Raw genomic sequence first — 19,694 nt, forward strand, 5'->3', positions numbered from 1 at the left:
GGATGGGCTTGGAGGTCTCCTTTGATGGAGATACACTCAGTGAGTCTCACAGTTGTTTCCTGCTGCCTGTGTATCAGGACATAGAACTCTCAGCTTCGCCAGCACCATGGCTGCCTGCTTGCTGCCATGTCCCGTCATGACGAGAACGGACTAAATCTCTAAAACTGTAAGCCAGCCCCAGTGAAATGTTTCCTTTATAAGAGTTGCTGTGGTCACGGTGTCTCTTCACAGCAATAGAAACCCCAACTAAGATAATGACCTTCAAAGACTCTATTGTGAGCAAGGAAGGGATTCGTTTTCAAGGAGTGTTTAGTGCTGCCCCTTGCTTTAACGTGGCCAGCCCAGCAGTTCATTCCAGGAACTGAATACGGGCCTAGGAAAAGGGTAGATCTGCTTGTCAGGGAGGGTGAAACACTTTTCTTAGAGTCGGGTGGGTCTAGGAAGTCATCCCATGCTTCAGGATGACCCAAAGTGAACAGAGGTTTGAGGAGTGGGGATACACTAGAAGCCAGGAGCAGAGCACGGGCCAGGACATCTGTTCCACAAACTTTGATTAAGTTTCACGAGGTTGTCTATTCTGCGCATGCGCAAGGTAGAGCTGCGCAGGCAAACTGATCAACTCTCAGAAACTTGTGGGAAGACAGCTCGGAAACTAATCCGGATGGTGGAGGCTTAAGGAGAAAGTGAGTCACTAGGGGTGTGGTTGGCATTGTGGGGGGTGTGTGTGTGTAATTTCGCCAAAATTATCAGAGCATCAGGCCTAGAAAGACAGACTGAATGGCAAGGGGAGCAGCCAGACACCTGGGAGAGTAAGGCTATGCCTGAGACAGGCAACTTGGCTTCTCAGCGGTTGAGAAGACCAGGGAATCCGTGAAGAGGACAAGCAGGGATTCTTTGCTGCAACGCTGTACTGTCTTGTCTGTTCACACTGCCCGTCAGCGCCAGTGTGAGCGTTGATGTGTCTCCTTTTGCTCAGTCCAGAGTCCCCTTCAGTGGGTCTCTGGTGAGTTCTGCGCATCTGAGCTTTTCAGAGTTCCCTAGGGGACTCTAACAAGGACCCAGGTGGGAGAGCCACTGTCCCCCATGAAAAGCCTTTGGACGGTGGGGAGTGACCAGTGCTTTTGAAACCTTGAAGTGATGTGGCAGGCTTGTAGTTAGGGAACATTAGTTTGGTGACAGGATGGAGAAGGCAACATAGTGGGGTTTTTTTGGAAACTATTTAAAATTGTGTGTGTGTGTATGTGTGTGTGTGTGTGTGTGTGTGTGTGTGAGAACATGAGTGGACGTGCATGTGTGGAGGCCAGAGGTTTACCCTGCATTTCCCTTGCTCACTTTCTCCTTCATTTACTGAGACAGGCCCTCTTTCTGAACCCAGGACTCACAGGTTTCAGTCCGTTTGTTTTGGCTCCTCTGTGTGAAGATTGACGTCAGGTGGGACGAGCATTTACCTCCAGACCTCACACCTGAGCAGTAGTTGCTTTCATCACGAGGCTATTTCCCTAGTCTTTGTGCTGTTTTTAATCGGCACATTTGGATGGGGAATGTGTGACATTTCATTGTGCTTATACGATGTGACAGGATCAGATCAGGGTGACTGACACATGCATCGCCTCAGACGTTTATCCTATTTCAGTGTTGCGAACATGCAAAATCTTCTCTATTAGTTATTTTGAAATATACATTTAATCCTCGTCAACCAGTTACTCCACTGTGATACACAACACCAGAATTTATTCCTCCTGTCTGAGAGCACCCTGTACCCCTTAACCACCTGCAAGGGCTGGGGGGCGGTGCATGGGAAAAGGATGGCGGTTCCCAGACCAGCTGCAGCTGCTGTAATAGTTCGGGCAAGAGGTAATGATTCCCTTGGCCTGTGTCAGGGAGAGATCTGTGGAATCAGCAGGATTTAAGGCAGATCGCTTTCAAAGACTAGCTGGTAAACCTCAGCTTGGAACTAGTTGCGTGTCATGGCTGCTTCCTCTGGAAATGCGCGGCACTTATGTTTGTCATGTGAGTTCAAACACTCTGTTTTATATCTTAGAATTATCAGGGATTCAAGGATTATAAGAGCTAGAAAATACTGCAGGGGAGGGAGAAAAAGGAGAGGGGAGGGAGAAAAAGGAGAGGGGAGGGAGAGTGAGAGAGAGAGAGAGGAAACACACATACACAGAGTCAGAGATTTTCAAAGATTTGTGATCAAGGAAAGAAAAGAAAGCGGTTGTGGGTTGTGCAAAGCAAGGACATGCAGACAAGAAAACATGCAAAGAAAAGGTAGTGAAAAGCTGCTGGTGGAACTTACTTACTAGAAAATGTCCCCAGCTCCACTTAAAAAAAAATTACAGGTCATTCGCTAAGCCTTTCACCAGGGTCCTGGAGAGGACCAACAGTTCATGTCAGTGGGAGACAATAGGGTTGGAGACTGCAGCCAGGAGCAAGTCTTGCCAGGAGATGGCAGTGTTGCATTACCAGGTGCCTCTCCGTTCAAGCGAACCTTTACTCCAGGAAGGGAAAGTTCTAGAGGGGTGCCCCACTTTTTTTTCTTCTTGAGTATCATCCTCTGGAGAGTTGGTCAGGGTCAAGTCAGCGTCCAGCCTGAACTTAGTGGTTGCTTAGGCAGTGTTTTTCCTGGTCTAACACAACAGGTGAGCAGGTGTTCCCTGGAAGGGAATTCTTGACTCTGCCTCCCCACAACCCATCTACCATCATGTACTGGGCTGGGCAGTGGATAGACGGTTCCAGGGGAATTTCCAAACTCTTCCCAAAGTACCTCTGTGAGTGGATTGTTTCTGTGGATGCCTTGGGCTCCAGTCCCAGTGCTATGTAAATAAGGTTCCCAGGTTAACTCACAAACCCTTGCTTATTATAGAACTAGATGAACTTCTATATAAATAAGGGCAAAGATAGAATAGTTCTAAAGTTGTATTGTAAATTTTAGTTATTTTACATTTGGTTTGTCAGCTTTTTAATTTGTAAAAAGATTTGTTTTAGACTTAATTGTAGGTCCATATTTCTACATGGCTACATGGTATGGCTACCAGAATCCCAGGTCACGGTTTGCATCTGCCGCACAGGAGATGGTCACCTAGCCTGCTGCCATCCCTGACAAAGGGTCAGGATGTTTTTCTGCTCCTTCTTTGCAATTTGGAGGATGCCTGAAAAGATGTTAATCCGGCCTCCGTGACAGAGCTGGCATACAGAGCAGGAAGATAGGGAGACGTGATAATATGGACATAGAAAGGCGTGGTCAAAGGTGTGGACATGACCACAGCCATTTACCTGGTTACCTAGGAAACAGAAGGCTAATGAATTTCCCCCTTAGTTTATGTTTTGGTATATCAGGCTGTTTGGAGAATAAATGCAGAGGAATTCTTAGGATTTCGTGAGGGATAACTGAGAATCTCCCTCCCGATAAAGCTATGCGAGTTGTGTCTTTAATCCCACGCCTCCCCTCTAGTCCGGAGAAATAATTTAGGGCCTGGGCTGGCACGGGACCCCGACACTTAATTATTTTATTTTGGGCGCACAAGTATTTAGTCTTCATATATGTATATGCACCAGTACACACCTGGTGCCTATGGAGGCCAGAAGAGAACATTGGATGTCCTGAAACTGGACTGACAGATGGCTGTGAGCAGCCATATGTAGCTGGAAACCAAACCTGGGTCCTCTGCAAGAACAGCAAGTGTGCTTGACCATTGAGCCATCTCTCCAGTCCAGCATTGTAAGTTTAAAGAAAAATAAAGGAATGTGGCTCTGTGTTTTGGTTAGTAAAGAGCATTAGGTTTAGTTAGGAAAGGCCAAGGAGGCGGAGCTTGTTGTAGAACACATGAAAGGGACATTTGGAGGCTTACAGACTTATGACCAGACCCATGAAGTTCCTGGAAGAAGACTGTGGTCTCCATTTCATGTCTTGGTATTCTGGCTTCTTTTCTTGGGGTCTTATTTTCTGTATTTGTGAACAGGAACCAAATGTGACCATGCATGCCCCTCCATGCTAGCGGGCCCTCTGGAATGGTAGGTGGAGCGTTTGGAGCTTAAGACTTTATATTCTCATTCCAAACTTTTGACTCTTCCTTTTCCTCAACAGGAGCATAGAACTAGTCAGTTCCAAGGCTGCTTTTCTCTGATTGGTCAACGGGATGAAGAACAGAAGAAAGAGAAAGGTTAGTGAAATCCAAGGGGTTAATTTGATTCTCTCCTCTGGAAGTTTTGCCTTTGATTTCTAGAATACCAACCGTGCTTTTCCTTCTAGCCACGTTAACAACACTTGAACGCTCTCCATAAACCAAGCCCCGTGCTAAATGTTTTATGTGCATTCTTTCTGTTTAACTTTTGAAGAACGTCTTAATGGGGAGGTTACATCACACAGTGAGCGCTTGTGTGGCCATCAGGACCTGGACCATTTTAGTCTTGAGTCCTAGCCCACAATGCCCAGGGACTCCCATCCATTTTGCCAATGTGGGCCTCCCTTCTCAGTTCACCCCAGCTCAAGTCTTTGTTAGCCTGACTTCATGCCAGCCTTGGTGTGTGTGTCCTTCTGAGACGCAATGAGCACACTGTTGATGTGGGGATTCCCCTCCGTATGCTGTGAATACCATCGGTTAATAAAGAAACTGTCTTGGGCCTGCACAGGGAATAGAGGTAGGCGGGGAAAGGCTGGGAGGAAGAAGGCGGAGTAAGGGAGAAGCCATATAGCCACTGCTATGTGGTGTTACACAGATTAATAGAAACGGATTAAATTAATATGTAAGAGTTAGCCAATAAGAAGCTGGAGCTAAGGGACCAAGCAGTGATTTAATTAATACAGTTTCTGTGTGATTATTTTCGGGCTAAGAGGCTGAAAACCAACAAGCGGCCCCCTCCTTCTACACATGGTACTGCAGAGGTCTGTTCCTTTAGGCAGGTTGTGACCCCTCAGGACAGAGTCTCATAACTGGAATTCAGTGGACTCAGCACATAGTAAAAGCTAAAATATTTTCATGTGTATGCACTGCCATTACTAAATAAAGCATGACACTTGTCCCCATGGGAATCTGAAAACATCTCAATAAGTTGAACCTATGACAGATACAGTAAATTGTTCAAGGGATTTGTTTGTTCAGTCTTGTTTGCCAGTGACTTTGAATTCAATAATAACCTTAAAACCAAAGGGCAAACAACCAGTAGAGTTCTCCAATGAGTTAAGAATACCAATGGATGATCACAGTGTGTAACTCCATTCCTCACCCAGAGTATGGGCGGGCCTGGGTGGGTGGAGCTGAGGGGCCTTCGGGGAGGGAGGAGCCTGGGAGGAGCCTGGGAGGAGCCTATGCTTACAGCCCTCTGGGCAGCCCCTCCTCTGCACTGAAAAGTTTTGCAACTTCCTGGAGGAATGAATAGCAGGCTGACTCTACTCCCTGGTTGCCACGGATGTGTGGTTATAGGAAAGGAGCTCAAGAATCAACTGAAACCGTGAAACAGCCGGCCTTGGGCAAGACAGCAAAAACACGCCACTGTGCTAGCTTCCGTCTTAAGCCCCTTTAAAACATCACAGCCATTCACAAACATTTGCCTACTCTTTCCACAAGATACTAGCCTCATGCCATGTGGGGTGGCGTTCCTAGCCATGGGGTGGCTATTGAACGCTTGAAATAGGGCTGGCATAATTGAGCTCTGGACTTTGACTTGATTTATTTTAGTAAAGTAAGCCACATGTGGCTAAGAGGGCAGACTGAGCCGTGTTGGTAGCGACCATTTCCACCGTCTTGTTTGGTTGGCCAGCACTCTAGGTGGCTTCTACTTTAATGACAAGCTAAGCATGGTTGAGAAGAGGAATCAGGAGCATCTAACTCACTTCATCTCCTGATCATCAGTGCAAAGTTGTGGTTGACTTAGAGAAAGGGCGTATGTGCTTATATAAATACATGCATGTGGTCACACGTGTCTGTGTCCCTCACAGCTACTGCAGGGCTCCTTGCTCCTGTGTTTCACAGCCACAGATTAACCCAGAGGCCATGATTGTTGTTGTTTTAAAAAAGATCTTTACTATTTCTTCCTTTTCCTGTAAGAAGACACTGGTTGACATCACTGTAGAAATGTTTTCTAAGTGTCTCCAGGTAGTATCACACGCTGTTCTGTACCCATCGTTGTCCAGTTCAGTTTCCATGGTTGTCTGCTTTACAGAGGGGAGAGGAGCCACATTCCTGGTCCTTGGCCCTGAGGTTCTAGGAGGGCAGTGACCAATCAGGGAGAATCCCTCCATTGCCATTTCTGAGTGAGAATATCTCAGTGACAGGACAGCAAGCAGCCTACTCCAACGTGCAAGGATGATTTCAGTTTCAAAATATTTATTTAAATAAACTTTATGTGATTTTAATTTTACAGGAAAGACACTGGAAAATACTGTACAAGTTTGTTCATTTATATATTCTTCCTTTAAAAAAGTGACTGCTCTTTCTTTACATTTTCCTGTTCTTTTTTCCTCCTCCCAAGAAATCAAAAGAATCCACTGAACAATAGATAAACCCCCCTCTGACCGCATCTGAGTGTAGATCAGAAGACCCGTCCCCAAGCCCATGCCAGTTTAGAAGGCTTCTTCTTTATGAATCCTCTTCAGAAAAAGTTTTAAGAGATTTATTTTATGTGTACAAGTGTTTTGTCTGCATGTGTACATGTGCACCATGTGTGTGCCTGGCACCTGGGTCTTCGACAAGAGCAACAGGTGCTCTTGACTGCCGAGCCATCGGGCCCACTAAAGCCTCTTATGATCTCCACTGATTCCCCCTTCCCAGAGGGGTCAGGCAGGCACAGGTCCTGAGCCGCCTACCCCCACCCCTTGACTGTATCTGTTGCAGCTCTGGGATAGACTTCGAGAGGAAGAGGTGGAGAGTCATGAGGAATGAACTGGTGTGCATAGGGAGAAGAAGCGCTAAGAGAAGGATGTTGAAGAATGAAGCAGGGAGCCAGGACACCAGGCTCTGCTCTGGGCCTCTGCTCCCCAGTGGCAATGGGAGGGGCTTATCACTGCCTGCACCATCCTAGGAGTTCTACAAAGGCTGCCAGAGAGGTTGTGAGGGGAAGGGGTCAGGAAGTGGTGATCCAATCAGGGTTGGGACTCCTGGATTCTAGGATATGGAAGCAACTGAGAATTGACTTTCTGGGTGCTGCGTGACAGGAACTGGTTCAAGTCCATTTGATCAGAAAGCAGTAGGTACACTGTGCCTGGAGACAGAGGCCTTGTTATGGCATCAGTGACAACTGACTGCTGTCTTAATTCAAACTGGCAGCCAGTTGTCATGGAAACCATGGTGTTTGTGTGGTCCTTGATGCTGGTGATCCGTTCTTGCAGACCGTTCGTTACCTGACATCCCATCTTTGCTGTCTGGCTCCACCTCTACCCAAGTCTTCTGCCTTAGGGGGACTGAGAGTTAGAGGTGGGAAGGGCACCTAATGGGTAGTAATTGATAGAGAGGGGCATGTGGATGCGGAGAAGCCTGGCCATTGTGTGACATGTGGCAGACAGCCAGGTGAAGTATAATAAGGTCCTCGTGTGACAGAGGGGCAGAGAATCAGGAAGTGCTGCTCTGGTCAAAGAGGCCTGTGACATTGGGGTTTTGGAGGAGAGAGTGAATAAGACTGCCCTATCTGGTAGAAGACCCGGATGTGAGAGCCACCACTAGCTAGCCACCCTCCAGTGACCTGAAGTAGCATCATGAGTACCAGGTAACCCACGTGAGCAAGCAGAATACAGCTTTCCATTCCCAGTCTCATCACATTCAGGGGCTTTTCTTGCTACTGAAATGTCATAATTTGAATATGCCGTTAATTAGACAGTGATTTGCCACTCTTCTATAACGGTCTCCATGGGGGAAAATATTTAAAGAGCCCCCCAGTAGATGTGCAAATGAGCTGTTAAGAGTCCAATCCATTTCCAAGTTCGGGATTTCTCTGCCTTCATAACATGGCCACAGTATAATCAAAACACCGAACAGTTTGTTCTCTTAGCAGTAGCCTGAGGGAGGAAAGGCTCTCCTCCACTCAGAACAGAGCTTGTGGGCATGTCCTCAGGTACCACAGGGCACATAGGTCAACACAACCCTGCTCTCAATACGTATCTCATCTTTTGTAGCAGTTAGTGGGGTATCTTAAAAGAGCAGGTCACTTGGGGAGAACCGTGAGGTATTGCAAGTATAACATCATTGTATAATCATCCAGTTACGAGTACCTACTGTGTACAAGATATTTGCCTGAGCATCAACATAAATAGCAACGAACGACTTTACAGTTTAATCTTCCATTTAAACTATGGCTTCTGGATCCCACCTCCAACACACCATGCACTGCCACAAGTGCAGGGGATTGCTTCCGAGGTGTGCGCTGCTTTCGAGACTGGACTTGGGATGGCCTTCTGTCTTTCCTTTCTGGAAACCTTCGTCCACACAGAACATAGCTAGCTCATGTGGGGCATCTCCTTACCCGTTCTATCTGTGTATACATTGCATGGGCGCATAACTGCAGCCCGTTGAAGAGAATAAATGGGTTTCCATGGCTTTCTAGTAGTCACTGCCAAGAGCTGCTCATTGCTGCTTAGGAAAGGGCACCTTGCTGAGCAGTTATGGGGTGATGTCCCCGAGCGGTCTTGGGGGACCACATTAAACACCTGCCAGTGCTAATGAGAACCTTGTCGTGAGTTGCAAGCAAAGAGCTTTGAATGGATTTGGAACCATACTTTAAACGTTTAGGCACAGGTGAAAAGTCAGAAGCATCTAGGAACCACTATCTATGTCTGTATCAATACGCATTGGGGTGGGGGACTGTACCAGGTTCCTGGAATGTTCAAATGTATCTCCAGTAAAATACTATGTTGGTAGAGGAATAAGAAAGCACCCATCTCCACCCTGAATGGCATATAGACAGCACATAGGGCCTTGCATGGTTATTTAATTGTGCATACGTGCCTAAATCTGGACTTGTCTTCCCATAAGACATCTCTGCAAGTATGTATATTTGAGCAAAGTACATATTAAATGGCCACATGATAAACAGAATATACTATTCCATGTACCTGCTGTCCAAATATACATACATACAATGGCTGTGTGTATATACTCAGACTTCATCTAAAGTGCATGTATACATGCTTTCTGTGCTTTTGTGATAGAGTATACCAGAGACAGTGTAATACATGTTTGGGACTACAACACAGGTCATTGTTATTGGACGCATAGCTGCCAAGACAGTGGAAGAATTGTCCATATGCTCCCATCCATTGGGATGCTCAGTCTGACACTTGCTCCTTGGTTGAAGTAATCTGTGGGTGTGAGTGCATTACTGTTACGGCTCCTCCTGAGTCTCTATGGTTAGGAGGAGGCTGGGCTTGAAGGGGAGGACACTCTGCTTCCTTGCTCACTAGATAGGCAATGATGGCCTCTTCTCCATCTGGAGAAGTTTGGGCTGAGCAGAGATCCAGAGGTCTTCATCCTTCTTTTTCTTCTTCTTCTTCTTCTTTTTCTTCTTCTTCTTGTTTGGGTCTGGCTGTTGGCCGCTCTTGGGTGGCCGGCTGCAGCAGCAATGGCAGCAGATGAAGAGGAGTGTAAGAACCACCACCAGGGGCAGCCCCAGGAGGACAGCGAGGCAGACGGTGTTGAAGATGCCCCTTTCATGTCTGGTTCGGATGGTTTCCCAGATAGAGTTGAAGAAGGAACTATTTCTCTCCATGGTGCTGGGCTAGTGTGGGGCCAGAGGATCCCAATTACCTGGCAAGCCCTGGGCTCCTCAGTGCTGGCCACTTGTAACCGATTCCTCTTTTGGCTTCGGGGTTGAACATGCCACCAGGAGCACCTGGAGAGAGAGGCAGAGGGGATGGTTTTTCATTTTTAGTGGTTTTATGCTTAGGAAGGAGAAGAAATCAACGATTTGTGGAGCTTTTTGAAATCATATTGAGGCTCAATAAACAAAGCCCGTGTAATATAATGAGTCAATAACTATTAACCCATTCTCATAATATACACACATGATATTGGGCTTAGTACAAAAAATTAATATTGTGTCAGACCTGGAACACACTAGGTGCTCAGCAGTTTTTGGACAGATTAATCAGTGTGCACCATGTGTTTTCTGGTGAATTCTCCCCCTATGTCCTTTAAAGTGACAAGTCTCAATCTTTTCTCAACTGTAGTTCACCCGGCAGGTAATGAACGTGTGTTTCCCAAATGAGAACTTCATGTATGACTCCATAGGAACATAGCTTTTTTTTTTTTTTTTTTTGATGCTTCCAAGAGCTTATACACAAGAAGACATTTCCTCTTCCCGGCTAAGAGTCCTCAGTCCTCATCTCACCGCATCCCTGCCACTGGGTGTTTGCTCTTTCCCCCACCCCTACTTCTCCCCTCCTTACGCCCCACTCCTGTGTCTGGTCCTCTCTGCTCTCTACCTTCTCCGTCTTCATCATCCCACTTGCTACTTCCAAACAAACCTTCCCAGTCTCTTCCCTACCTGGTCCTTTTTTCCTTGGGAGAGAAGCCTAATAGTCCCTGGGAACTGATGCTTGGGAACTGGCATGGGGCCCCTATTCCAAGCTCAGGAGACAGGGGTCGTCCTCCTAGTCTTGTATAAGTAGATTCTCTTTCTTTGTGCCTCCTCCTCTGGACACATATCTTAGGGAGCAGCTCTCAGGTGTAAAGTCTCATCGAGTCCCATGGATTCTGGAATTCACAGGTTCTTGTATTCAGAGATATGATTCAGAGAAATGGAGGAAACCCCTTGCTGTGTAGCACATTACCCTGGACTCAAATAACAAGAATAACTGGTTCCCAGGCTGGAGCCTTCTGGCCAGTTCTTTCATTTGAGGATGACAGATGTGAGGTTTAGACTGGTGAAGCTGGATGTCTGAGGCTACATGGCGCTGTAGGGGACACCTAGAGTTTTGGATAATAAACCCAGCATCCTCTCAAGGTTGATAAGCAGAGGATGATAATGATGTGACTTATATTGCATTTCCCTTGGCGCTTTGCTGACCAACAGGGTCTCCACAGGTCAACCATAGGCTTGAACTTACCGTCACCCAGCCATGGACTCCTGAGCGGTTGGGGCATCTTTTAAAGTGAGCAATAGGGTGGTGCTGTGACTATAGATGGGTATGCCAGGAGACCTGTGTATCCCGGGCTCCAAATTCTAGATTCAGGTTTGGTTCTGTTTCCTGGAGGCTAAAGGTGTGCTCTACAGTGGTAGATTACAAGGTGCCCTAGAGGCTGTCCTAGAGGAGGTACAATTCCTTGGATAACATGATCTATAATTGTCATATATACTCAGTGGCCATTTGCCCATCCCGGTTCACCTGGCCTGTTCTGCTGAAATTTGGCCTCAATCCAAGTGGTATTATTTGCACAAATTGGCATCTATTAGTGTACTCCATAGCCCACAGTAACCAAAGTAATGCCACGAAAGTACAGCAATGATTTTAGCCCATTTTAAAAACCACTTATCATGTGCCAGGCATTGTTCTAGGCACGCTCCGTCTATTCACTTCACTCCCACCGACTCATTATTACCGTGTGCAGCGAGGCTATCATTCTCCATCCTTCAGCTAGCGATGGAGGCACGAGTCACAAGACACACGAGTGGCGGAGCTGGACTTACTCATTCTGGGAAGTGTGGCTCCAGCTCTCCAGTGAGAGAACTGTTCACAGGCCTCGCTCCAGGCCTCCTAGTCCTTTGTATGGAATTAACCCATTTTTGGCAAGCAGCCCAGGATTTGCAGACCCTTACAATCCTTGGCTGTTCCTCAGACTGACTTAAGCATTTATCCCACTCTACTGTAGAGCAGTCTGCAAAGAGATTGATTTCCCAGTGTGAGACACTTCCCAAATGTATAAAGAGACCCAGAAGAAAACCCAATTCCGTCCTAAGTGCAGGTTTACAGAAAGCGTAAGTCAAAACTAAAATCAACATGCAACAAAGTAAGAAGGACTCTGGAAAGCCTTGTCCTCTCACTGGGGCATTGCCTAGGTCCCTGGGAGGGCTGGGGGCACTCATGATGTGGATCTGCCTAGACTCCATTTCGATTCCAAGACTCCAGGCTCCCTGGAGAAAAAACTAACCATTGGTATAAGCCATAAATCCACAGCACCTCCCAGACACACACATACACACACACCATAACTCCTTAGACCCCCCCAGTCTCACACACACACACACACACACACACACACACACACACACACGCCATAACTCCTTAGACCCCCCAGTCTCTCTCACACACACACACACACACCATAACTCCTTAGACCCCCCAGTCACACACAATACACCTCCCCATATCTCCTTAGTCCCCCCAGTCATACACACACATACATACACACACGGCATAACTCCATTACCCCCAGTGTCTCTCACACACACACACACACACACACACATCATAACTCCACAGCTCCCCTCCCCCAGTCACATACACATATGCCACAACTCCTCAGGCACCCCCTGAGTCACACATACATAAGCCATAACTTTACAGGATCCTTCCCCCCACTGAGCCACTCCCGACAGACTTCTCTTCTGAATTTCTTTTGTCTTTTTCCCATAGTCCTTTGCATTGCCTCAGTCTTGTGTACCCAGCATGTTTTGCATGTTTTGGTTCATCTAGAGCAGTGGTTCTCGAACTTTCTAATGCTGCAACCCTTTAACACAGTTCCTCATGTTGTAGCGACACCCTGAAACCATAAAAGTGATTTGTTGCTACTTCATAACTGTAATTTATCATGGTTATAAATGGTAATGTAAATATCTGACATGCAGAATATCTGATATGAGACTCCCAAGGGGTCTCAACCCATGAGTTGAGAACCATTGACTTAGAGCAAGTTTTCTGTTCTGTTGTGAGAGGATTTGGGTGATCTCTTCTCAGCTGATCCCAAACATAGCCGTCCTGGGACCAAGGGCTCCTTGCACAGTATCTGTGATTCACGTCTGTGACACCAAGACCACAGTTACTCATAGACTGTTCTACACCAGCTCTGCAAGGAGGAGAAGGGCGTCCGTGAGAGGAAGGACACTGAGCCATGAAGAATATTAGGGCAGTTTCAAGCCACTTAGAAATTATCTTAAAGATAATAGGATTTTGATTGAGAACTGGGCAAAAAGGATGTTTAAGCATCTCAGGCAGCGAGTGTCTAGAACGTGAATGGAAGAGCGGGCTGCTTTCCAATAGCCCGAAGCCCGGAGTGGGAGAGGCGGAGACAGGAGAGCAGTGAGAAGGGCAAATGGCGGTTACAGTGGAGAATGGGCCTTATGTGGGAACGCTGCAGCAGTCACCAAGATCCGAGCTGACATTTAGGAAAAGATCACAGATCTGAGAGGCTCTGTAAAATATTGAAAGAGAGCCCTTTATCCATTTAACAAACATTTATTGGACATTTGATTTGTGCCAGAGTCTGTGCCAGGCATAGTAGATCCAGCAATGAATGACGAAGTTATAGTTTCTGACACCAGCTTTTAGAGCCCAGGGCAGTTATTATTATTGAAGGATTGTGTCATCAAAGACAAATATAATAAGCAAATTCTCACTTAGATTGCTTAGTTGGCTGAAATAGAAGCATGCATTTGAATTACGTGTTTATCTCAACGTCCCAGGCTCTCTTACCCTCCTTTCTTTGTCTTAAACGTGTCCATCCAGTGGCACCTAAATTAGCCCTTGAATAAATAGATTTCTTTTCAACTAAAGCTAAGTCAATAATTCACTTCTGCATTCTTAAAGGTACTTGTTCGAGTCAGTTCTCCACAGTCAGAGAAAGTACTCATTAGCATTTAGGAGCCCAGTCTGGGGGAAATTCGATTAAAAGGTATTCTTTATATTTTTTAATCTAAGATTTCTTGTCTAGGCTCCCTAGGTTCCTTGCTGAGCTCTGCTAATCTATAGCTTTTCATTAGTATTTATGAGCTTTGTGTTATTAGTGTTTTCGGGAAACAATCAAACATCTCCTCAGTGGTATGAATGAAAAGTTAGGGCTTCCATGGGACAGGATGCAAAGGAAGTCACACATCGGGCTGAATGTACTAGGAAGAGCCTATCCTTTTGTTGCTCTCAAGTGTCACTGCCGTAGAAACGTCATTCATCTATTCTTGTAAAGTGAACAATAGGTGCCAGTCATTCTTCGCGTTTGTGCTTGTGGGGCTGGGTTTGAAAGAGAGAGAATGGGGGAAAGTTACCTTCAGTTCCCTAGAAACAAAATATTGTCAATCTCTCCAATCCTCCGTAGTATCTAGCTAGGGAAAGAGATCTTCATTCATGGTTGTTTCTCCCCCAGCTTCTTTCTGCCTGAGTATGAGGTGATGTTGGGAAACACAGTACTAGAGCCAGAGGATCTGGGTTTGAGCCTCAGATTAACCTGCGTGACCACAGCAAGTTATTGAACCTCAACTACAAAATGAAGCTAATAAGCATCTATACGATGCTGTGAGGTCAAAACAGTCAAGCCTATTTCATGCATTTTGTAAACTGTAAACTATGCAAACATAATCCATAAAACAGCAGGTTCTCTCCAATAACAACAGGTTAATTCCGGCTATGAGCTTTGGCTTCCCATCCTGAACCTCCTAGCTCCACCCTCATTGTTAAAGAAGCACTACCTCAAAAGCTGGTCCTCAGGGAGGAGGCTTTCAGTTCAGTTCCAGCTCAGGGACCTCTGGATCCTGCATCTGAATTATGATGTCTTCAGCAATAGGGACTTACCTTCCACCTCTGGGAGGTAACCCAGGGCAACAACAATAGGTCGTATGTTTTGTAAATCTCTTGGACAGCCTTGGCCAACAGCTCAAAAGAGGGCTTCTAATACCTGGTACTGGGGTTTTGTTGGGTGATCTTTGGCTCTTGGAGGGAGCATTGTCAACCCAGATGGGAAATTTTCATTTAAACTATATGCACATATTTATGTTCAGATGTGTGTGTATTGTAGGCTTTTTGTTTTAGTTTTTTGGTAGATTGTTACTAGTATGTTTCCTTATGACTTTTTCAGACATTGTTATTGTTCTGTTACCCTCCTTCTATATTTATCTCTGTCCTCATTCCTAATTGGGGCCCCTCCATTGTTCTCATCTTTACCATCAGATTATTTGTACCTAGCTATTCCCTTCTTTATTGTTCTCACACTCCCACCCCGGACATGTTCCCTTTTTGGTTTCCTGGTTTCTGCAGTTACTCTAGGCTATGTACTCACATCTGAAGATTTGGAGGTAGGAGCCTCAGATGAGAGAGGACATGTAACATTTGTCTTTCTGTGTTTGGGTTACCCCACTCAGTATGATCTTTTCTAGTTCCAGCCTTACATGTATGTAAAGCTCATGATTTAACTTTTCTGAACAGCTAAGTAGTTTTCCATATGCACAACAATATCAGAGGAAGCTTCCAAAGGAGGGAGGCAACCCAACTAGCAACCTTACCCAGCTATGACACTATGAACCACGCAATGGTCAGCACAATACAATAAGCATTTGGGTGCAGTAGTAGCACACATACCTTGGTGGTAACCAACAGTTTCCTATATTGGACTTAAGACCTTCAACAAGAGGGAAACCATGCCTGGTACTGGAAACCTAGCTAACTACCTGGGGCTATTGAAGTCATGTATTTTGGAGGAGAACCCCACCTGCTGCTTTACTAAGCAAGCATAAATCCTAACAGAAAAGTTATGGACCCAATAACCTCCTGTGGGCCGGTAAACAAACACTGGACAGGAAAGTTGACTTGATTGATAACACCTATGGGCTATCAGGATCTGGAAGGGGGTCCAAAGAATAGTAGATCCTCCTAAACAAAGAAATTTCGCTTTCTCTAGAAAACATTCCCTCCTGACAATGTGACCATCCCAGCCTCCTTTGGTAATTGTCACTTTGAAACTGCAGGGGGACTGATTTGAAGATGGAATCTTCCCTTTTTCTAGAAGCTCAACCCTCTGCACCACGTACCCTAAGTCTCTACTCCCAAGGATAGACTGGTATCCTTCATCCTTCTGGCTGAAGAATAACCTCCTCCTGGAGAAGATTTATTCTGTCTTCTTTCCACATCCTCTAAATCAATCTGGTTCAACACTACGTTAGAATTATTCGTCCTTATATCCACAGATAGTAGTCCTCACCCTTCATAAAAACAAACAAAACCCTGCTCTTTGTAACAGGTGGGGAGACCATGACTGAAAACCACTTCCAATCAAAATGCAGAGCGTTCCAACAAATATATCTACAATACAACTCCTGCACCTAAGGCTCAGGGACCACTGTGGAAGAGGGGACAGAAAGATTGTAAGAGTTTGTTGTGAGATTGTGTCTTTATGAATGTTAGAAGCGACACACATAAAATCTTACCAACATGACCACCTAAAGTAAACGGAGAAAGCCCATGGGGCTCAACCCTACATAAAGAGCTACAGACAGCTAAGGAATTCCAAGAGTGGGAACAATAGTCTTCTCCAGGGAAGAGCATGCTGATTGGTTATCCAGAACCAAATGATTAGCCCTGAAGACATGAATACAGATAGCAGACAGCAGCAGTTCTCAACCTATGGGTCGTGAACCTTTGGGGTCAAACAACCCTTTCACAGGAGTTGCTTAAGACCATTGGAAAACACAAATAGTTACATTATGATTTGTAACAATAGCAAAATTACAGCTATGGAGCAGCCAAAAACAAATAATTTTATGGTTGAGGGTCACCACATCATGAGGAACTGTATTAAAGGGTCGCAGCATTAGGAAGGTGGAGAAACACTGTTTTTTTTTTTTTTTTAAAAGTATTTTTATCTGGCCTACAGGCCAGAAGAGGACATCAGATCCCATAATAGATGGTTGTGAACTACCATGTGGTTGCTGGAAATCGAACTCAGGACTTCTGGAAGAACAGCCAGTGCTCTTAACCACTGAGCCATCTGTCCAGCCCAGGGAGCACCACTGCTGTACAGACTGAGCAAACTGTGTTTACATATTACGTATCTATGTATTATATAACAATTAATAAAAAAATGAGGCCATGAATTTGAAAGGGAGCAAGGAGAGGTATATGGGAGAGTTTGGAGGGAAGAAAGGGAAGGGGGAAATGTTTAATTATAATTTCAGGAGCAACAAAAAAATTTACAAAAAGAAGCCCCTAATCCCACCGAATGAAAGAGGCCTCACAAGGGGTTTCAATTCTTGCCACCACCCTGCAGGTCTGTGACTTTAATTCTAGACTCAGGCGTCCAGAGACCAGGAAGAGGAAGGTCACTTGAGGGGAACCTGCCTGTGTTTAGAGGTCTCTTAAGTTCATAGGCTTACTTCAGGAGAGTGACCACATTTGCAGGCCAGTTCATAGGCTCACTTCAGGAGAGTGACTGCATTTTCAGGCCCAGTGCATAGGCTCACTTCAGGACAGTGACCGCATTTGCAGGCCAGTGCATAGGCTCACTTCAGGACAGTGACTGCACTTGCAGGCCCGAGTCTTGCGACCAGGCTTCGGGACCTGTGGGAGGGAGCACGCGGGTGTGGTTCATTCCTCAGAGGGTGAATTGAATCTCTGAGAGCCAAAGGTGGCTGCAGAGCTACACCCAGGGCTGGGCTCAGGCTGGGGTGTGCTGTGCCTGAGAGCGAGTGGGACTAAAATGAATGTAGACTCTGTAAAAAAGATGCCATGCAGGCATGAGAAATCAGACTGGAGAGGCTGAGGTGGGGAGGCCATTCCAGTTGTTTGGAGAGAATGGCATCAGGATAGAGGATGATCGTATTGGAGAGGGTGGGATAAAAGCGTGGATCAGATGTTCTCCAGATGTGAGGAGGAGAACTTATAAGACATAAGGATGTGTTCCTTGGCTCTACTTTTCTTCTTCTAGTTCTGGTCTCCTATGAGGAGTCTGAATGGGCACAAGTGTGTGTGTGTGTGTGTGTAAAAATATAAATACATTTTTTATCTGTGTGTGTGTGTAAATATACAAATATACATTTTCTTTTATCCACAAAGAAGGAAGAAGAATCCCATCGAGAAGTTCCTGACTCCCACCATCTTTAATCCCTTATCCCACCTTGGCCACCCAATCCTCACCCTGGCTCTCAAACTACACACCTTACAAAATCCCCGTGGTGGGGCTGGAGAGATGCTCTTCCAGAGGTCCTGAGTTCAATTCCCATCAACCACATGGTGGCTCACAGCCATCTGTAATGAGATCTGACGCCCTCTTCTGGCCAGCAGGCATACAGGCAGACAGAATACTGAAAATACTATATACATAATAAATAAATCTTAATAAAAATCAATTTAAAAAAATCCCCATGGTTATGACATCACACAGTTCCCAGCGCAAGCATCTCTGGCTGCGAGGGGACAGAGTGGAGCCTGAGCCAGTGATATCAACTCTGCTGACCTGGGTTGGAATTTAGTGAGAGCTCTTACCCTCTCACCTGGGATGAATAGGTACTCTCTAATTCATGGAAGAACCGTGTTGAACAAAACCTGTTGGGTCGTGGCAAGTAATTTGCATGTTGAACATCATATCTGTTCCTGAAACCCAGTGCTTGACATTATAAAAATAAGCATTTTCTCCACTGTAATGTACTGCTTCACATAACTAGTTCTAATAAAAGTTGGAGGCTTGTTCCTGCCCTAAAGCATGCATATACGATATATGACCAGAAATTGATTGTTGAAAGAAAATAGATAATGTTTCCCTCTAGAATCAATATTGCAATTATGGTTACAATTTTGAACAAAAATACAAATAGATCATCAATATTGAAATGATTATGGTACCTAGAGTTCTTAAAAATGATCAAAGGTTACTTTATTAGAATGTGCTTCCTGGATTAGAAGAGCCTTGAGATGGGCCACTGGGTGAGACTCCTTTAGTTCGTTAGTGAGAAGTCTGGAGTCCATTGCTGGAGGTCAGCCACGAACAATTTGTGCAGTCAGAACCAGAATCTGTATCTCCCTCTTCTCAGTTCACTTTGCCAGGCTTTCTCCAAAGAAGTCCTTAAAAATGGGCACCTACGAGGTGTCTTGTAAAAGCCCACCTACATGTTGCCTTTCTGGATGTGGGTCATAAGACCTTGCGGCCCCTTTATATTTCTAGGGGCCATGGGAATGGTGCTGGTCAAGGTCCTCTCCTTGTTCTGCTTACTCGTATGGCCAGGGAAGGACAGCATGGACCCAGGGACAGTAGGGATGAAGATGTCTCTGAATGAGTATGGGGCAGAACTTAACTGTTGTGGGAAGCCACTGACTTTGACCCCCACCAGCAGTTAGCCCATTCCAACCAATACAGCTCATATTGATTATTGTTTACAAGACAGGTATGATGAGTTAGGTCTATAGTGCTCCTTGAGAGCAACTTTGGCCCAAGAATGGGTCACCTCAGTGCCTGAGACCAGATGTCCTGGCTTCAATTCTGGTTCTTCTGCTCATTATGTGTGCCACATGGCAAGCCAACCTCTCTCCCTGGGCTCATTTTCTCACCTATAAAATGGAGCTGACAACAGAGTGTTCTGAGAAATGACTGCGGCAGTTGGTAGAGTGTCTGTCTCCATGTAGCATGATTAATAAAAACCCAGAGACAGATGTTGGGGTTCAACCTGAAGACCAGAAAAGCAAAACAGCGAGACACTGGCTCTTAACTCTACCTCAGTCCGAAATGGCGATTCTGCCTCCAGGAATCTCAAAATGAGCCTGTGTCTGAGAGTTGTCTCCTGTTTTATATTCCTCT

At 45.6% G+C, this 19,694-nt stretch overlaps 1 protein-coding gene across 1 annotated transcript in view; it reads right to left on the minus strand.

Annotated features, from left to right (window-relative positions):
* Positions 1-6,310: 6,310 nt before the first annotated feature.
* Positions 6,311-19,694, minus strand: part of Kiaa0040 (KIAA0040 ortholog) — a 35,446-nt gene continuing 22,062 nt past the window's right edge. Inside the window, exon 3 of the mRNA XM_050135408.1 lies at positions 6,311-9,819. Coding sequence (XP_049991365.1) covers positions 9,388-9,696 — 309 coding nt within the window. The 5' untranslated portion in view covers positions 9,697-9,819 and the 3' untranslated portion in view covers positions 6,311-9,387. The remainder of the gene's footprint in view (positions 9,820-19,694) is intronic.

This window comes from Alexandromys fortis, unplaced genomic scaffold (assembly GCF_014885135.2).
Source record: "Alexandromys fortis isolate MF-2015 unplaced genomic scaffold, M_Fortis_MF-2015_v1.1 scaffold_21, whole genome shotgun sequence".
NCBI lineage: Eukaryota > Metazoa > Chordata > Mammalia > Rodentia > Cricetidae > Alexandromys > Alexandromys fortis.